This window comes from Micrasema longulum, unplaced genomic scaffold, assembly GCF_059751315.1.
Source record: "Micrasema longulum isolate JH-2025_06_02 unplaced genomic scaffold, ASM5975131v1 h1tg000056l, whole genome shotgun sequence".
NCBI lineage: Eukaryota > Metazoa > Arthropoda > Insecta > Trichoptera > Brachycentridae > Micrasema > Micrasema longulum.
Genome location: NW_028277263.1, coordinates 258,053 through 276,473, shown reverse-complemented (window position 1 = coordinate 276,473; position 18,421 = coordinate 258,053). Strand labels below are relative to the sequence as shown.

The 18,421-nt window shown below is 31.9% G+C and overlaps 1 protein-coding gene across 1 annotated transcript in view; it reads right to left on the bottom strand.

The window, feature by feature from the left end:
• Positions 1–17,642, bottom strand: part of rau (RA domain-containing protein rau) — a 145,971-nt gene extending 128,329 nt beyond the window's left edge. The window contains exons 1-2 of the mRNA XM_088229900.1: positions 17,087–17,642; positions 10,548–10,692 (exon numbers count right to left, since the gene is read on the bottom strand). Of these exons, the coding sequence (XP_088086026.1) occupies positions 10,548–10,691 (144 nt within the window). The 5' untranslated portion in view covers position 10,692; positions 17,087–17,642. The remainder of the gene's footprint in view (positions 1–10,547; positions 10,693–17,086) is intronic.
• Positions 17,643–18,421: the final 779 nt, after the last annotated feature.

Sequence of the window (18,421 nt, the reverse complement as noted above, 5' to 3'; positions counted from 1 at the left end):
CAAATACCTTCAAACTTCTTTGAATTGTATTTTAATATGTAAGGTTTATAAAATCAAATATAACAATAAACGCCTGACAGGTTGATATAGTTTTTGCTTGTTGAGTTTTATTTATTTATTCGAAACACCGTTTGCTAATTATTATTATGAAACGTCGTAAGCGTAAATCATTAATTGACAATAGAAAATAAATCCAATATTCACAACATAAATACATCGAAATGGAATTCGAATCAATACACTTAACGAAAACCGCTTTGTCACGTTAGCAAATATAATAAATCTTCCTTAAAAACGTAACAATATTTTAAAGGTAAATATTTCATGAAAACAATGTTTATTGAAAGCAATAAATCTCTTCAAACCAACGCGAAGCATGCGTGTAAAAGGAAGGTTATATGATTAAAATGACATAAATAGTATTGGTCGGAAAGCACTAATATTATTATTTATTATGCAATCAAAGTGCGTTTTTTAATAACTTTATCTTCAAAATAAGGTACAAAGTATCAAATTTATTTTGATTTTGTATTTTTGTGGATATCTGTTATTGGTTTCATTTTATGTTTTTTTTTGTACATGTATATTAGCTGTATTACTATTGATATCCCAAATAAATAAAACTATTTTTTAAAAAAAGCACATTCATACATATAATTAAAATGCTAAATATTCCAGAAAAACGAAGGTTTAAAGCATTTTAGCTGTAGAGTAATCTTTTGAAAAAAAAATTGTGTATATATTATGTATGTTTAGTTCTAAATAACCAAGAAAAGAGCAACGTGAAGTTGCCAAAACTGGTCGGTTGTGTCAGTAAAAAGTGGTTTAGACAGCAAAGTTATTTTATTTATCTCTAAAAATATAAAGTAATGAATTAATTTTACAGCAATAAAATAACTATCACTAACCGGTGTGACTGTGCCTGCCCGGCATACTTTCCGCCAAAAATGATCTTTGTTGTGAATAATTCTACGAAAAATCAATAAATATTTTTATGGCCAGTTGTCAATGGAAACGTGTGTCAACATGATATTTCACTTTTAATAGTATTATTGCAATGACATTCTTACATGTGCTCACTTTTTATAGAAAATGTTTTGACACAAAGAATAGATTGCTTCAAAACATGATTTTTATTTTTTTTGCTTAATTTTGTAATTCGGCGAAAAGTATCATTCAACATTTAGAATACTTTGCTTTAAACTTTGATGTTTTTTTTAGAGTATTTTTTTATTTTACTCAATAAATGTTATATGGACTTACTTTTTTCTTCCATTTGAACTTGTTTTTAAAAAAAATAAATTATATATTGGGTAAGATTTTTTAATATTCATGATCATTACCTTTTATGGCGTAGTCACCCCCCCCCCGGGTTACAGTACATACTTATAATTGTTTGTATTAAAAAAAAAATGCTTTTCACATAATTTTCAATACGCCCTTAACCTCAAAATAATAAATAAAAATATTTACTTACATTTAAGATGGTTTTTATTTTTTTAGTAATAAAAAAAAGCAATCCATATTACAGAAGTTTTAAAATTGTAAACGATTATACTTTTAAAAATAATAGACTGAAACCTTAGTTGTGTGCTTAATCAATAATAAAATAATTGCATAAAACGTAAATTTAAGTTTCTAGTATCGGATTTACTTTCTATCGTTGGTCATAAAAATCAACACGTTAAATAATAACAGTTTTCTGAGATCACATGTGCTTCAAGTGTTATTTTGAAAAAAAGCATAATTATTTCAATGTACGCCCATGTTATTTGCGGTTGCATGCTAGATTTACAAAACACACACTAACACCCATGTAAAGCGCATAAAATATGCACGCACACTTATGCATTAAACACTTGTGGTTAGATTAGGTAGGTACCAAGAGAGTTTTTTGGTCTGTTTTGTATCTTCTTCATGGGAACAACCCGGGAACGAAATGGAATGAAAAAAAATAGTTCCGGAACAAATAAGACATCTGGAAAATACATTTGCAAATCATGATTCCGCATTTAAGTTTACGCTGAAATAACAGGATATTTGTGAATTTCAAAAACACCCCACATGTTATGATATAAATTTAAAAACATCAAGTTATCTTTGTTTTTTTTCATGATAGATTTAAACGATTTTTTTCTAGGTAACTGCTAACCAAGTATGCAAAATATAACTAAAATACTTCAATGGATCCATACACATTTAATTTTATTCTAAACAATGCAATGATTTGTATACAAAATACACGTATAAACTCAAATATTGTAATAAAATCAACTGTTCCAAGAAGAAGCTTAAAAATTGGAAAATTGTTTTCAGGCGTTGCCTAGTACGTGAAATAATTCAGTCAGATGAATTTCTTCACAACAATAAAGTTTTCAGCTCTTTAACTTCGCTAAAATCAACAAATGTAAGAATTTGAAGAAATATGGATGACCAAATATGGGCAAAATGGTGAATGTTACACAGTGTGTAAAGTGGCCACTTAAACTAGCCAATGACAGATCATAAGCCCTGTAAATGCTTAGATTTTTTTTTTTTTTTAAATATTATTAATAAAACCCATAATACAAAAATTACATATTATACTCCCAGTTATAAGAAACTCATTTGGGACCGTACGTAAGAAAAAAACATATTTTTGATAATACACAATATCATACAAATTAGGTTTAAAGTATTCTATCCATCCATCCCGGTTATAATTAGTTAAAAATTTATGTGTTCGTTTTTTATTCCAAATATACTGGTATAGTTATTTAACTGCTTAAAATGTTTCGGCCGGTCCTTAAATAAACGGTGAAATCGATTTGGCATCCGTTTTCGTATTACAATACGAATATAATAGCGGTTTTCTTCCTCTCGTCACACAAAAGGTAAGAAGATCGTGAGATGAGATCAGTGTTAATAAAGGATTCTACCTAACTTGAGGTGTAGAACCTTGAAACACTACCGAGATGATTATCGCGCGATTAACGATCATACAAAAATCCCTTCACCACGCTTGTGTTAGATAACTTCCCCACGCTCTTTGGGTAATTTACTAGATCCTCTTCTGATTTACATCCGCGTATAAAAAGGTCAAATGCAACAATATAAAATACTCCATAGCTGACGGCTGCATACTCATTTGGTTAAACAATGTTGCGTTCAAATAAAAACGTCGACGAGTTTGAAAGAATATAAAAGACATAACTGAATATATTTTTTAATGATTTAAATGACATTTTATTTGGCCTTTTCTCTTAAACTATGTAAGTAAGTAATGTAAGTATGTAAGTAAGTAAAAAATATGTATTTTTTTTTGTATTTATTTAGTGTTTGCTTTCAACGACGCGACAATTGATTGGTTTATTGTCTTATTTGCATTTTAAAACTTTATTACATGTAACTTTTTTAAAACTTTTTAAATATTTTTATTTTATTTATCTTTGTTTTTAATTTTTGTATAAATTTGTAAGATTCAATATGTCCATGTGTTTATAATTTTCTCAAACTGAACGGTTTGGGTAGGTAGGAAGCAATCGCCCCTAGGCAATATGCCCGCCCTTATATGTATATATATATTGTTTATGGATATAAAGTGTCAAAACAAAAATAAATAAATAAACATTATTTAAAGGTTGACATACATATAATACCTTCGAATTTTGACGTGCAAGAGAACGACCAAGAAAGACGTGGCATGATCAGATAAACCAACATGTCGAAAGCAGATACAACCGAAGGACACGTCAAAAAGATGTAAGAATGTGGAAATGGCTAGAAATCTAGGTCAGGATAGACGTATGTGGCAGTCCATCCTCTCTGCCTACCCCTTCTAGGAAATGACGTGATGGTAGTAGTTGTATATTTTTGTAGAGTAATAAGCGTAAAGATCTATTGTCTATTTTATTCCGTAAGATATCATGTACATCTATTTTGTGTGCAATACAGATGGGTGTATTTAACGTCACGGCTAGAGCAATGCAAGAGTTGAAGCGGAAATTTAAATAAATACATTTTAATTTTAGTTAATAGCCTCCAGGCACAAGGCAGCCATTTACTTTATCTTTATTTCCTGCCGGCAACCCGGCGATAGTAAAAAGACAAGGCATTTGACATACACTACCGCTGCTTGATTAAACCAAACTTCTAACAAATACCCAATACAGAGAAGGATAATCGACTGTACATAGTACACATACAAAATCCACGCTTTATTGGGTTTTTAACAGGGGTACTTTAACCCTGACAATGCCTCTGGAATGCTGGCAGGACTCCAGGAACCCCATTCAAATATGAGACACTAAAGACGCAATAAACTCTCCAAGAATGAACTGTGTAAACAACCAACAAAATTTATCACTTTGCGGGTGTTTTATTCACATAAATAAATACAAAATACAAACTGATTCAAATTCAAATTCATTTAGTAAAAGGTCGTAGCAGAGATTTGTAATATTTTAACAGGAATTCAGAACTGAGAATTTGGGTCCAACGGTACGGTTAAATATTTATTACGATCAGGTTGCATTTCACATACTCATTGCGTATCTTATACATAATAAATTAATTGAGAGCAAAGACGTGCATTTATGTTGTTATTGATTGGTAGACATCGAAATATTGCAGTTTCCAATAATATTTGCAAACTTAATTTACTCGTATTCTCAGAAAAATATGATTTCACCGGTGAAATAATTATATCACGTATTTATATTTACTCCATTGTGTAAGCCATTGCAATAACTGCAATTTTCGTATCGCACCTTTAGGACGAAAACGACTCCACTTAAAAAATTAACTTTTAAGGAAACTGGAAAAGGGAAGAATGTAAATTGTGACACCTTCGTATTCTTTCGTCGATTGTTTCGTACTTTTTGAAGTAAGCACCGAATTTTGAGTTAAAAATAATACCGAAGGCATTCAGCTATGAATCTCTGAAAAAAAGCGTAAAGAAAAATATTATTATAAGTTTAAACAAGACATTTATTGAATGAGTCATTATTAGATTGAAAAAAACAAAAAACAGACATAATTTTAAGTCACTAAGATTATCGGTAAGTCGGAACGAAACAATCACAAAGCTAAATTGTGTCGTTTTAATATTTAAAAAAATAAAGTAAAGCCATTTGTATCGGTATAAAATCGAATCAACCGGCCTTTCGGTCACTATATGTTTGTCTACGTTGCGTCCTTCACACAGCAATATAACTACGACACTTATATGTAATAACTAAAGTTGCTCTTTTTTTAATGCAGAAAGGCGGATGGTGTTCATTGAACTCGTTTTATTATCTTAACTCATTTAAAGATTTTTTTTAGTTAAGTCGTTTTCATTCTAAAGGTGCGATATATAGGTACAGGCACGATTTATTACTGTCTCTTAAGCTTATGTCAACCAGTAAAAAAAAACATTAGCATAATTCCTCTAAAAAAACTGTGAGCTTATTTTAATACTGTACCCGATATTCAAAACGAGACGAGACAAGAGGATCAATGACTCCAACTCGTTTTTAATTGATCTCAGGAGACAGTATCTTCATAATCCATCGCAGAATTTTCATATCCTAAATCATAAGAAACAATAGCACCCCGTCACGATCCAGTGCTACTCTGAAACGACGCAAGGACGGAGCATTTGAAATCAGAAAAATAAAACAATTGAATATCTTAAGGTTGCCAACACTGCAAATGCTACTTAATGTTTTCCCAACACAAAAATATAACTTATCCTTTTCCGTAAACCAGTATTTTTTCTTTGGGAGACCTTGATACGCGATAGTGCAAATGCTTGACAATGAAAATGGAATAAATTGTAATAATGTCCTAAGATATTCACGGTCGTCGCGTGATTCCTTATTTTCAACAATACTGTATAGAATGATTACTGTATTGCGTATTATTCCATTGTGTAAAGATGTTGGTTAAAGTCAGCAGATGGTTCGTTTGCTCCTAAATCCATAAGCCTGATAAATTAAGCCACTTACAAGACTAACGCCCATAAGGAGAAAGTAATCTAACTTATACGCATAAATAAGTCATAAGAAATATTGTATTTACATATGATATTGTAAAACATACGTATGTAGGTACAACATAGATTTCTCTACTACTAGAAATATACGCATGCGAGTACTATATTTTTCTAATTTTAATATTATGTACATTAATACTACTCTTTCCCGCCTACTGACAAGCCTCTAAAATAGAAGCTTGGCGGATTATTCTTTAAAAAAACACTATTTTTATTTTATGCTTACGGCTCATATTTTATGTGTATAGAATCTAGGTACCTATGTAGTATGGAGAGTATGTATTATCTACAGATCAATGCAGAAAACTGTAGTACGTAATGCGTTCATAAGAAATATTTTCTTACAGCGAAAATACAGAGGTAATAAGTACTAATTAATTCTAAAAAAACGGTTACAAACAAAATTCGTATTTTAAAAAATGCATCAACGATGGAATAATTTTGTTGGCAAGTGCGTAATGAGATAGTTGAAATTAAATAATGCGCCTTATTTGTTGTAAAATATCTGTATATAAACTGATTTATTTATTATTTATAATTTTTTATACATATACAGTTTATATACATATAAGGGCGGGCATATTGCCTTAAGGCAGTTTCTCCCTACCTACCCAAGCCGTTCAGTTTGAGAAAATTAAAAGTACATGGACATATTGAATCTTACAATTTTATACAAAAATTAAAAACAAAGATTAAGATAATTGAAATACACCAAAAATTAACACTATACTATAAATAGAGGAAAGGGGATGGGAAGGAAAGAAGAAGGATAAAGGAACAACTTAAATATTTAGATAGTGACATTTCAATCTTGACTTAAATGTAAATAAAGAAGGGGCGTCTCTAACATTAGTGGGTAGATTATTACACAATCGAGCAGCTACTACTTTAAAAGAGGAGGAAAAAACTTAATTGTTTTGACTTCATCAATACAGTTTTCAGACTAAATAACTGCCTATTGCCTTTATTAATGCAAGCACATCGTTATATCATACTATTTATAGTAAAAATATATGTTTCAATATTATGGGAGGTCTTGTTAAATTATGTAAATATTTATCCGATAAATAACTATAAACAAGAAATAGCGTGACGTAAATGTTGATATTTTGCGCATACATGTAAATAAAACTTTTTAGCCAACATTTTTTAGACGTGCGTACCGCTACGAGCCACGAGTCGCGAGTAAAGAAATTAGTTTACTTTGAATTTCCATTTGTTGAACATTTTTCTAACGTTGCATAAATACCCGTACATCGATATGATGCAAATTAAATATTAACTAAACAATTCAATTAAAGAAAGTGTTTTGTGACGCCCTGTGCCATTGAAATAAATTACGAAGTTAAATTATGTGAATTCCAGTGAACCCATATATTTATTTGAATGGAGTATTTTGTACCAAATTCTTAAATCGCTGTTGGAAACACGTTTTTATTACCCATTTTTACATATTCTCTGTCGTTGATTCATACTCAATACCCACAAGAACATCCGCTTCTATTTAATAAACCCCAGTCGCCTCATGTATTGTTGAACTGACTGATATTTTATATTACGATACCCACATTAAATATGCAACATGAACCAGATCAATATGTTTATTCCCATACAGAGTAGTACTTAATCTCTTAACTGCTGGAGATTTAGAATATAAAGTAGTGACCATTTCCTCTCTATAATCCTCCCGGCGCTATCAACGGCCAATACCATCATAAAATACCTATAAAATTAATCAAATGCACCTTACATTAATTATTCGGTCTGTTTATGACTGAGCAATATATCAAAATTGGTTCATTACGGCGCATTACCGTCGCTTCGGGTGATTTTGCCGGAATCATCGAACCTAAATAGATAACATATAAAAATAAGGTACCAAAGATCACCTTTGTGATTAATATTTCGAACCGTTCTTGTGTTTATTTTCTAATAAATTGCACGGATCATTGCCTAGAGTCAACGATGCGACCCAAGAAAGGAAATCAACGGGATTGTTACTTGATGGATATCCAGAAGAAAAAACTACATTCCTTCTGTACAGTGCCTACATATTTTGTCTTCTAATGTATAAAGTAATCAAAATATAAATATTATACATTAAACAGATCAGTTGGAAAGTTTGGAGTACTCATCAATCATCGAGTAAGGTGGAGATCACGCGATTCACGAGTTCGAATACAAAATATTAATAGTAAATATATTCATAAAAATAAAATATATATCTATTATAACATCGTTTGCGTTTACTAGAATTTCAGCATGAATTTCAATAAAGCTGTTTTCATGCAAATATTAACTGGTCGTTTTTAGTCTTTGGAAAATATTGGCCATTCCGAATACAATAAACTGCCCGATGAGCTAAAACACGAAAAATTACCCAAAACACTGAATTAGGTTGAATAGATCAAACCGATTTTTTTCTCCGTTTTATAAACAATTTTATACATCTTTTGACGTTTAATCATCAGTGTGGCCCTTATATGAAGCAAAGTATCGTCGTATTAAAAAATAAAAATCCCAAACTAGGGGGTAGAGAAGATTCAGATTACCACTGAAGGGAAGTCGAGAAAGGGGCAACAGAGATATTGCACCGCGAAACGTAAAAGGAACGCAACATTTGAATTATGTCCTTAATTCAAAAATACTTAAATATTGTATTCTTATTTTGAATCTACGGTTTTCACACATTTCGTAGCCAACGGTAGGTACTTATACAGGTAACTGATAATATTAGTTATGTTAAATCGTTATTTTTTACCTGTAAAATGGAATTTAGTGCCGCAAATAATGTATTATTTTAAATAAGACCTAATACAATACACATATCTTTTTTCTAAAAGAATAACCCGCTAAGCTTCTATTTCAAAGGCTGACAGCAGATAGGAAAAAAAAAATGGAAAGAGAAATTGAGAAAAAGACAAATTGAGAAAAAGTCATTGTTGGGATTTTTTTCTTGCAACTGGCTAAAATAGAACCCGCCTTGTCAGTTTAACAGTTGGCCGTCTAAAAAACGGCAACACGGCGACTGTCATATAAACCTCACATTTATTAAAAGTACGCTTTTAAACATTATCCGACATTAATATAAAAATAAAAAACATTTCAGAAGAGTAGCAGCCAGCACTAAGCAAGTCAACTTTTTGATGATTCTGTCAATCGGAATATTATGCTGGTTCAGATTATTGGCACGTCAGTCATTGTCCGTACCATGGCGTGTTTTTTGTTTACGATAATGGCTTCTATTAGTCTTACAAAATTTAACGGTATCAACGAAAACTCGGAGTTTAATTTTAGTTTTAAAGGTTTTTCTTTTTTTCAAATAACATTTTCTTAATTATTTTACTTAAAAACAATAAAGCTAAATAAATACATTTTTCATATTTCTTGCTTTAAATTTTAACGAGATCGAAGAATATCCATCTCCTCTTCCCAAAAACTCTGCGACCTGGAGTATGCCAATGATGCGGTTATAATTGACGATTCAGTCAGAGGTATTCAAGCCACTTCAGATAGCCTAAATAGGTACTCCGCATGCATGGGTTTAAAAATAAATATTGCAAAAACTCATGTACTGTGTAACACTTCATGATTGATGCCGAAAATCTCCTAACTCTGTTAAACCAAGCCATCGAAAGAGTTGAGAGTTTCAAATACCTGGGAGTATATGTTACGGAAGATGACCGTTTTCAAAAAGAATTAGGACTACGGCTAGGATTAGCAGGCGCCACATTCAACAATATGAAGACTGTCTGGAGATCGGATAATTACTTAATGAATACCAAATGCCGCCCATATGCCACCTATTTTCTTCTACGGATGCGAATGTGGGCACCTCACTAGGGCCCAAAACAGCAAAATTCTGAGTTTTTAGAATCGGTGTGTCAGAAAAGTCTTGTAAGGGGTGTTGATTTTGTAAGGAACGAAGTGATATTATTCAGGACCAACCTGGCTATGGTTATGCCTGTTGGAAGGGCTACAGCTATGCTGAACAACATCGCTCTGGATATTGGTCTATTCCATGTATCCGAAGGGGTTTTCCGGAGCAGGATTCTTCTACTACTTTGACATGAGTCTCTTTCGTGTATTTCTTTTTATTTTTTATAATATGTACGTATTGAATGTATTTTTGTAATGTATATGTTATATTTAAAATAAATGAATTGAATTGAATTGAATTGAATTGAAGAGGGACGCAGCAAACTCCGGTGAAAACTGTCATCAAGCGGAGGCGATACGGTTGGCTTGGCCATGTGCTGCGGATGCCTCCTGAGAGCCTAAACCACGCTTGCCTACCTTACAAGGCACCAGGTTCTCGACGTCCACTGCTGACTGTTCGTCAGCAGTTCGTGTCAGAACTATGGAACGCAAACCTGACTTGGGAGGATGCACAAAGATGGCAGCCGACAGAGATGCTTGGAGGATGTGGACACCACATGCTCCAACTAGGAAGCGGACATGGAACGATGATGATGATTTTACGGGTATGCAATTTCTAATAATACTAAACTTATTATTATTGATGACTCACCTGAGCTGAAGTATCACTGAGCGAGGAGTACGAAGGTGCTCGACTATGAAGTGGCTCAGCCAAGCTGCACATGGAAGCAGTAGAGCTGAGACTCACTGAGTCCGCTCGAGAGCGCTGCGGTGAAACCTGCACGTGCTTCAGCATTCTGAAAACAGACATCAGTCGTCATGGAACCTCAAATTGATTGGTGATATCAAGAAATTGATTGGTAAAATATATACCGTAAAACAAAGAGCATGAACAACCATGCATAGAGCACCTTGCTTTTAAAAGGCAATAAAAATATAATATCGCGATGTTTATCCATGAAATAATTAAAGAGTTCAACCAAATTCCGAAGAAATCACGAACAATACCATTTGACTAGATTGCCCAATAGAAAATCGTATGACTCATTGTACAGGAAAGATACTATTATTTATTTGTGGCATGGAATTGAAAACTTTTATAACGGCCTAATTGGCAGCATGTTAGTAAATAATTTAAAATACTCATATTGCTAATTTTGCGCAAAAGCAATAGAATTAGTAATCTTATGAAATAAAAAATAGATAGAAGGAGATACAAATAGACAAGAAGCATTTCAAGGTGAAGGCTAAGCTTAGTGACTAAAACATAATGGTAGAGTAGATATAAAAAAAAGATAGTGACAAAATGAATGTAGAGCCATTGAAATAGTCAACGTTATCAGGGAATAAAATGCAGTTCTGTTTCAGGGCCCCGATTACAATGGGAAGTTATCATTTATCTTCAATTTTATCTACAAAGAAAAATTAAGTTTTCTGTATGAAAAGCAGAATGTGCAATATATGCATACAGTTTTTTCTTCTGAATATGTTAAATTATAGGTTACCGACGAAGATATTTTAAATGTTCATGCAAATATACTCATTTTCTTACACAATTATCGGATTTTCTTTATAGACTGTCGAAGTTAACTGTTAACTTCCCATTGTAATCGGGGCCCAAATCGTTTCTCTAAGAAGTCAAATGAAGATAACACGATATGACGTTATGTTTTAAAAAATATTGATTTATATAACTCAATGTTCACGGGTGCAAGTCCGGTAGCTCAAAAGATAATTAATGTCATTGCAAGAGATAAGTCGCTTATCTGCCACGCTTTTGTTTTTACATTTTCGCTACTCGTTATCACTAAAGTAGGAGAAATTAACACCGTTATTAAATTAAATCTAAGAAAAGCTTTATCTTCGTATAATATTCAATAGTCTGAAGATGCCCGTAAGAGGACGAAGGCTCTTTTTGGTCATACCAAGTATACCAAGCATACCAAATATTTAAACTAAATATATAAGTTATCACCAAATCAAAAAATATACGATAAAAACAGCGGGTTATTTGAAAAAAAATCTATGTTACTTTTCAATACCTATTTTTACATCCGTACAAAAACCCTTTGATAAGATCATAAGATGGAATACATTTGATGCACGTTCGCGATGACAGATTAGCAAAGAATATTAAATAATCCATTCTTAATGTGGAGTGTAGAGATATCTAGAATGAAGCCATATGGACTACAAAGCTTATTCCTAGAATGTTATATTTGTTAGTACCAATAATCTCGGAACTGATATTGCGTTAAGAACGCACCTAATAACGTAAAATTGTTTAATTATCTCCAAGTATTCTAAAGTCAAATGTTTTATTAAATTTTTCTAGTAGGTATTTTTAATATCACCTTATCAAAACACTTCAATGTGACAAAATAAGCCGTGTTTTATGATAAAAGTCTAAGAAAAATGTAGACTGACTTGGTTTTGGACGTTTTTTAACCAGCAAGTCTACAAATATCGCCAGCCCAAAGCAACAGTGAGATATCTCTTAAGGACATATTCATATATATAATCGAACTTAGAAGTGTGCAAAGGGTCTGACTGAATTTAATTAATTATATCAATAATATATTTTTACAAAGGTTCACTATCTAACTTCAATATTTTAGTACTTGAAAAGATTATTTTATTTATTAACATATCTGCATGTGTATCTCAAAATCGGAAATCTTACCGTTTCTTTAGGCTAGCGATATGTATGTTTATTTAAAAATTGTGTACCTATATCCAAATAACAACAAACAGTTTTAACTGAACACTCAAACATGTAAATGACATCTCATCAGCCTTGTAAATGCTAAGATTTACAGCTCTTTGGAAATATATATATCAAATGCGTTATATGATTAGGAATCCTATGTTTAAGAAAAAATGTAACATCAGCCACTAATTCCTTAGTGTTTGAATAAAAAAATTAAGCCCTAAAGTTATTATGTTTAGTGGAAGATTATCGTGTATTCCAGTTGTCGAAGATCTTTAAAGCCGAGGTTGCGGTGTTTGTGTTCAGAGTTCATAGTGAGTATATCTTGAAAGGTATGTACATCTCCAGTTGCCCAATAGACGGGCTAATAAATAATAATAAAAGGCACAAAGAGTCTGCGGTTACTGGTGACTATGAAGAAAACCGAAATGGATTACATCCGACCCTAAGGCGGTGTCTAAACAAATAACTAGTCTACATTCTTTAAAACCTGATATGCAACATATTACGCCAAAATTAGCATCCCATCTACTGACCGAACTGACGCTGACAAGGGAGTTACTTTACCAAATTTACACCTACGCAAACAGAAACTCGTTCATCAAACCCATGTAAGACTTGATCAATACTGTAACCGCAATCACGCAACATTTTTGTAACTTATTACTATTTTTAAATCCTTAAAGTTACCATAAACACACCCGTTACAACTTACAGCTTACAACATATGACAAGTAAATAACTGATGTAAATGTATCAAAATATGCAAAATATAGGTTAAAAAATAACGAAGTAATTTTAATATAAATATTAACATATTACTACATAGGTGAATTAGAGAAGGGAATATGGAAGTTACAGGGCCTATGATTTGTCACTGGCTGGTTTAAGCGGTCACTTTACAAACTGTGTAACAGAAAAAAAAAAAAACTATCAATATTCCTATCTTGTATATACAATACATTCTAAGATTCTTAATATACAAATTAGGATATAATATTTATGTTCGTAACATACTCGTAGTTATTAAAATGATTGTGTTTCAGATGTTTAACCCGGCTAAAAAAGCACAATAGTAAAAAGGTAAAATTTTTAAGTCTCCACAGACAGACATTCTCACTATTCGATGAGTCACGGCTAAGCAGAAACGATGCTTTTCCATTAGCCAATTGGCTCCGATAAAATCAATTTATCGATAGATTTATCAGAAACGTGAAGAAAATTTTTCCAGTAATAGACATTAAGTTGTAAGTGATAAAATTATTCTCTGTAGGGGCAGTATTTCAGATGTTAAAAAGATTTTAACCACAGCCGGATCCAGAAATTGGTTACATATTCATGTAGGTAATTGACTTGCAATGCTCTGTTATCTGATGGTTCGTGGTATTTACTATAATTTCTATTAGAGCGTTCTTTATCAAACCTCATTTTTCAATCTCATTTAGTCAACTTAAAGAAGTGTCTAGTGAATTTCAACTTTTTTGTAATCTGTCGGTTCAAATTTCATTGAATCCAAATTCCACGAGGTAATCCTTGGGTGGATATCTTTGATCTGTATAAAAACGTAAGTTTTATAAGTATTAGGGCCCAAAATTGATATAGAGTGTAGAATGTTGAATAAGTATCCTAAAGGCTCCGACAAAGCTCGCGGTTAGCACCCAAAAAACAACTCGTTCATATATCAGGAGAGCGGTAAAATAAATAATGGTTTATCAAACCACATAATAACAGTTATTTGAAATAGAAAACTGAAATACTTTCCTACTTCCATGGAAGGAAATGTAGCATTGCTGTATTGTTCTGTTTCTCGGAATTAATATGAAGCTGGAATCTCAGTTTTTGCTACTGCTGGCTTGGTAAGTAAAATGCAGGAGGCCTACTGAAGAAGAACGCGGATATTCTTTTAACAGCTGAAACCATTTAAGAAAGACATGTCTCGAGTCCAACGTATGTATATCTTAAAAAGAGTATTGTTTACTACGGATGGAAATAATGAGAAATATATTGACAGGAGAGTGAGTGCTGGAAACAGGGTGGAAGGTGCACTAAAATTTACTTTGACAAATAAAGGTATGTTGCAGAAGGTGAAATTAGTCATTCACGTAGATATAGTGGCGAGATATGGAATTAGAAAAACAAGGATAAAAGTATGCTGAATGCTGTCAGAATGTGCTTTCTCAGACAGGTGCACAAATGTCAAGATCCCTGCGTTATGTAAGATTGAGATAAGCTTTGTCGACAAAGACAGAAAAGGAGTTTTGCGTTGGTATGGACATGCAGAACGAATAGAAAGCAAAAGAACAGCTAAAAAGATTTACGATGCGAATGTTGATGGATGTAGAAATCGGGGAACACCGAGAAAGGCCGAGAAAGACCAATTCCATGGTCATGTCAAAAGTCGGAATAATCGGCGCACGTGCATAAGAAGATGTATGAATGTAGAGGAAACGAGGTTTCTATGCAAAAAACAGAGTAATATAGCGTTCTATCGTTTGTTTTATTTTGAAAGTGGACAATATGTTTTTTTTAGTACAACATTAATCAAAGCTATTTTTCAGCTTTCAAAGGTGATGCAATCATGCAACATGAAGCATATGGTTAGTGTTTAGTTGTTGCTGTAACCTTTATGCTTTAGAATATTATCAATGTTGACCATAACTGCGTGTGGGCCAAAAATAAACAATGCACATAACAACGATAGGAATACGATATTCGAACTTTACATTTAGAAATATAATACTCACATGATTTACACACATCTGTGTGTTTATTTATTTGGGATAATAATGTGACGCTACCAAAACAAATAAACGAAATCTTTACAATTCAGCACATATCTACGTAGTTCTTTGAATATGAATATGGTATTTTACAACATCTCTTGTTTTTATATCTCTGAGTATTATAATACAAATCCATTGTTTTTCTCATTTTATCCATCTCATTAGGCACGTACATCGTAAATCGAAATTAAATTTTGAATGTAAAAAAAATGGTTTTTACGTGGCAACACTTTTAATATATCATAATATTTATCAATTTTAAAATAATTCTATCTGGGTGATTGTTATTGTGAAACCAGAAGTACGTTCAAATCTTTGATAAGCCTTGCTTATGTGTGTGTGTCAGAACGTTTTCTATTGTGCCTACTAACACAAACGAAATTTGTACGTTTACGTGTTTCACTGACGGGCACTTACACATTAACATGGGCTTTTTAAGCATTCGAACGCACTGTAGTTAATAGTAATGTTTTTGAAAAATATTCCTTTTTAAGCAAAAAAACTTCTAATTTTAAAATTATTACTATTAATATAAAGTAATAAGATTTAAAATGAGTTAAAAAAAAAAACAATTTAGTTTTAATAACATTGTAAAGCAGTTTCTAATTGTGTTCATATGAATATAAAATCACATAAGGTTATTAAAAAACGCCAAATAGCGGATGTGTTATTAATCTGTATATTGAAAACGTATAAAAGTTATCACTAAGTCCATACCGAAAAAAATATATAAAAAACATGCAATTCATTTAACCGTAAAATGTAGGCATTTACTTAAGTTTTCCATTATTAGAGTTTGATATTAAATAAGACATTAGACATTATTTTCTAATATACACACGTCGTACATAATATTATGTAAATAAGATAAGGGTTAAACATATCTATCTAACAAATTACAACAGGGATGGAAAAAACCTTAAATAAGGGAATATGGAAGTCTGTGGTGTAAAGTGGCCACTTAAACCAGCCAATGACAGGTCATAAGCCCTGTAAATGCGTAGACTTCCATATTCCCTTAATTTGCTAATCTTAATGACTCCCGAGGGGGTGAAATCCAATTTTTGGACAAACAACATTTGGACAAACTCAAATATTGTAATGAAACCAACTGGTCCAAGAAAAAGTTTAAAAATTGAAAATTGTTTTCAGGCGTTGCCTAGTATGAGAAATAATTCAGTCAGATGAATCTCTTCACAACAATAAAGGTTTCAGCTCTTTAACTTCACTTAAATCAACAAATGGAAGAATTGAAGAAATATGGGTGTTCAAACATAGACAAAATGGTGAATGTTACTCAGTGTGTAAAATGGCCACTTAAACCAGCCAATGACAGGTCATAAGCCCTGTGAATGCCTAGACTTCCATATTCCCTTATTTAAGGTATTCTCCATCCCTGTTGTAATTTGTTAATCTAAATGACTCCCGAGAGGGTGAAATCCAGTCTTTTGTCTACGAACATTTGGACAAACTCAAATATTGTAATATCTATCTAACTTTTAAAATGTTATGTTCTTTCGACTTCCAGATTTCTATGACTTACGGGTGAGTCACGTTTCTCTATATACATTTACACAGTCGTGTCTGTCTGAATGTTGCTAATATTAGCATGCAGAAATGTACATATTATGTTTAAATATACACTTAAATGTATCTATAAACTTTATACCTATAATTTTATAATACAAATAATCTTACCTGAAAGAATTGGTTAATTAATCCAAATGATAAAAAAACACTCAATTTCGAACTCAAATAACTACCGATAGAGGTAAATCCAATGCACTCATCGCAGAAACAACCATTTTTGATTATTATTTTGAAAAGAAGTTCGTTTAAAGTCAGAAAACAAAGAAAAAAAATATTTTTTAATCACTAAACACAATCTTAAAAGGAGGTTTCAATGTTTACATAGGATAATGTAACCCCAGCAAAATACCAAGAAAAAAAGTATTTTAGATCTCCTTATCACTTTCCAGGTACATAATAACGTTTTTACTTGCAGGTTTTTTTAACAATGTCACCTACACAATGTTTATAAAAACATGGGTTTTTCACAATCAAATGCCAATTAAACTTATTTCACAAAATATGTAACACTATGAGTCAACTCATTATTGCAAATAAGAACAACAGATAAAATATTGTTATTTTATTTTATAAACTAGTAGATTCCGTGCGTTTGACGTTTGAAAACAAAACAGAACTCAGAATATTCGTAAAATGCGCGAGCGGCAACTTTCGACACGACCCTACCCAGAGACGAGCGGAGCGCGAATGCCGCCAATGCCTATGCCGGGCGAGCGCGGGCAATTTGAAATGAAAACGCCGCCTTCCAAAATGCCACACCACGCTTGTTCATTCGAATTACGAATACAACAGTAACAAATAGTGATAATTAGCATTGTGAATCCGTAATGAAATATGACTAGCGTTAGCAAATGCTATTTACAGTTATTATACTAAATTTAGTGATATACTGAAGATATCTTTATTTATTCCATGGGTTGTAGGCATCTAATAATAACTTTGTGTGTACATACATACTAGGAAAAAAGCTTTGTATGCATAAGCAAAGCAATACATAATCGGAACAAGAAAAAAAAACTTACAATTTCCACAAAAAAAGTCTTTTATTGTTGAATGGATTAAGCAATTTGGGAAATGAGTATGAAGATAGAAAAGAAAAATAATTTTTTCAATAAGGGAAATTGATAGGAAGAATCATAGAAAATATTTTTTAAATATTCAAATTGGACTAAATTGTTTTTTTAATAAAGGGAAAAATAGACTTTTAATCGCAGAGTTCCTAACAAAAGATAAGTAATATGTTTCAGAGTAGAAAATTTATTTCTAGCATTATTATTTTTTTTTTTTAATAAGTCATTTATATAATTTAAATTAAACATGATACAAAATAGCGTAAAAAAGTTCACGAATTGGCACATGGTGAAAAATAATTCATATAAGGTATATCAAAAGAGACTTATGCGTGTGAACTTGCTCCGACTCGATAAAAAACCCGTGTTGAAT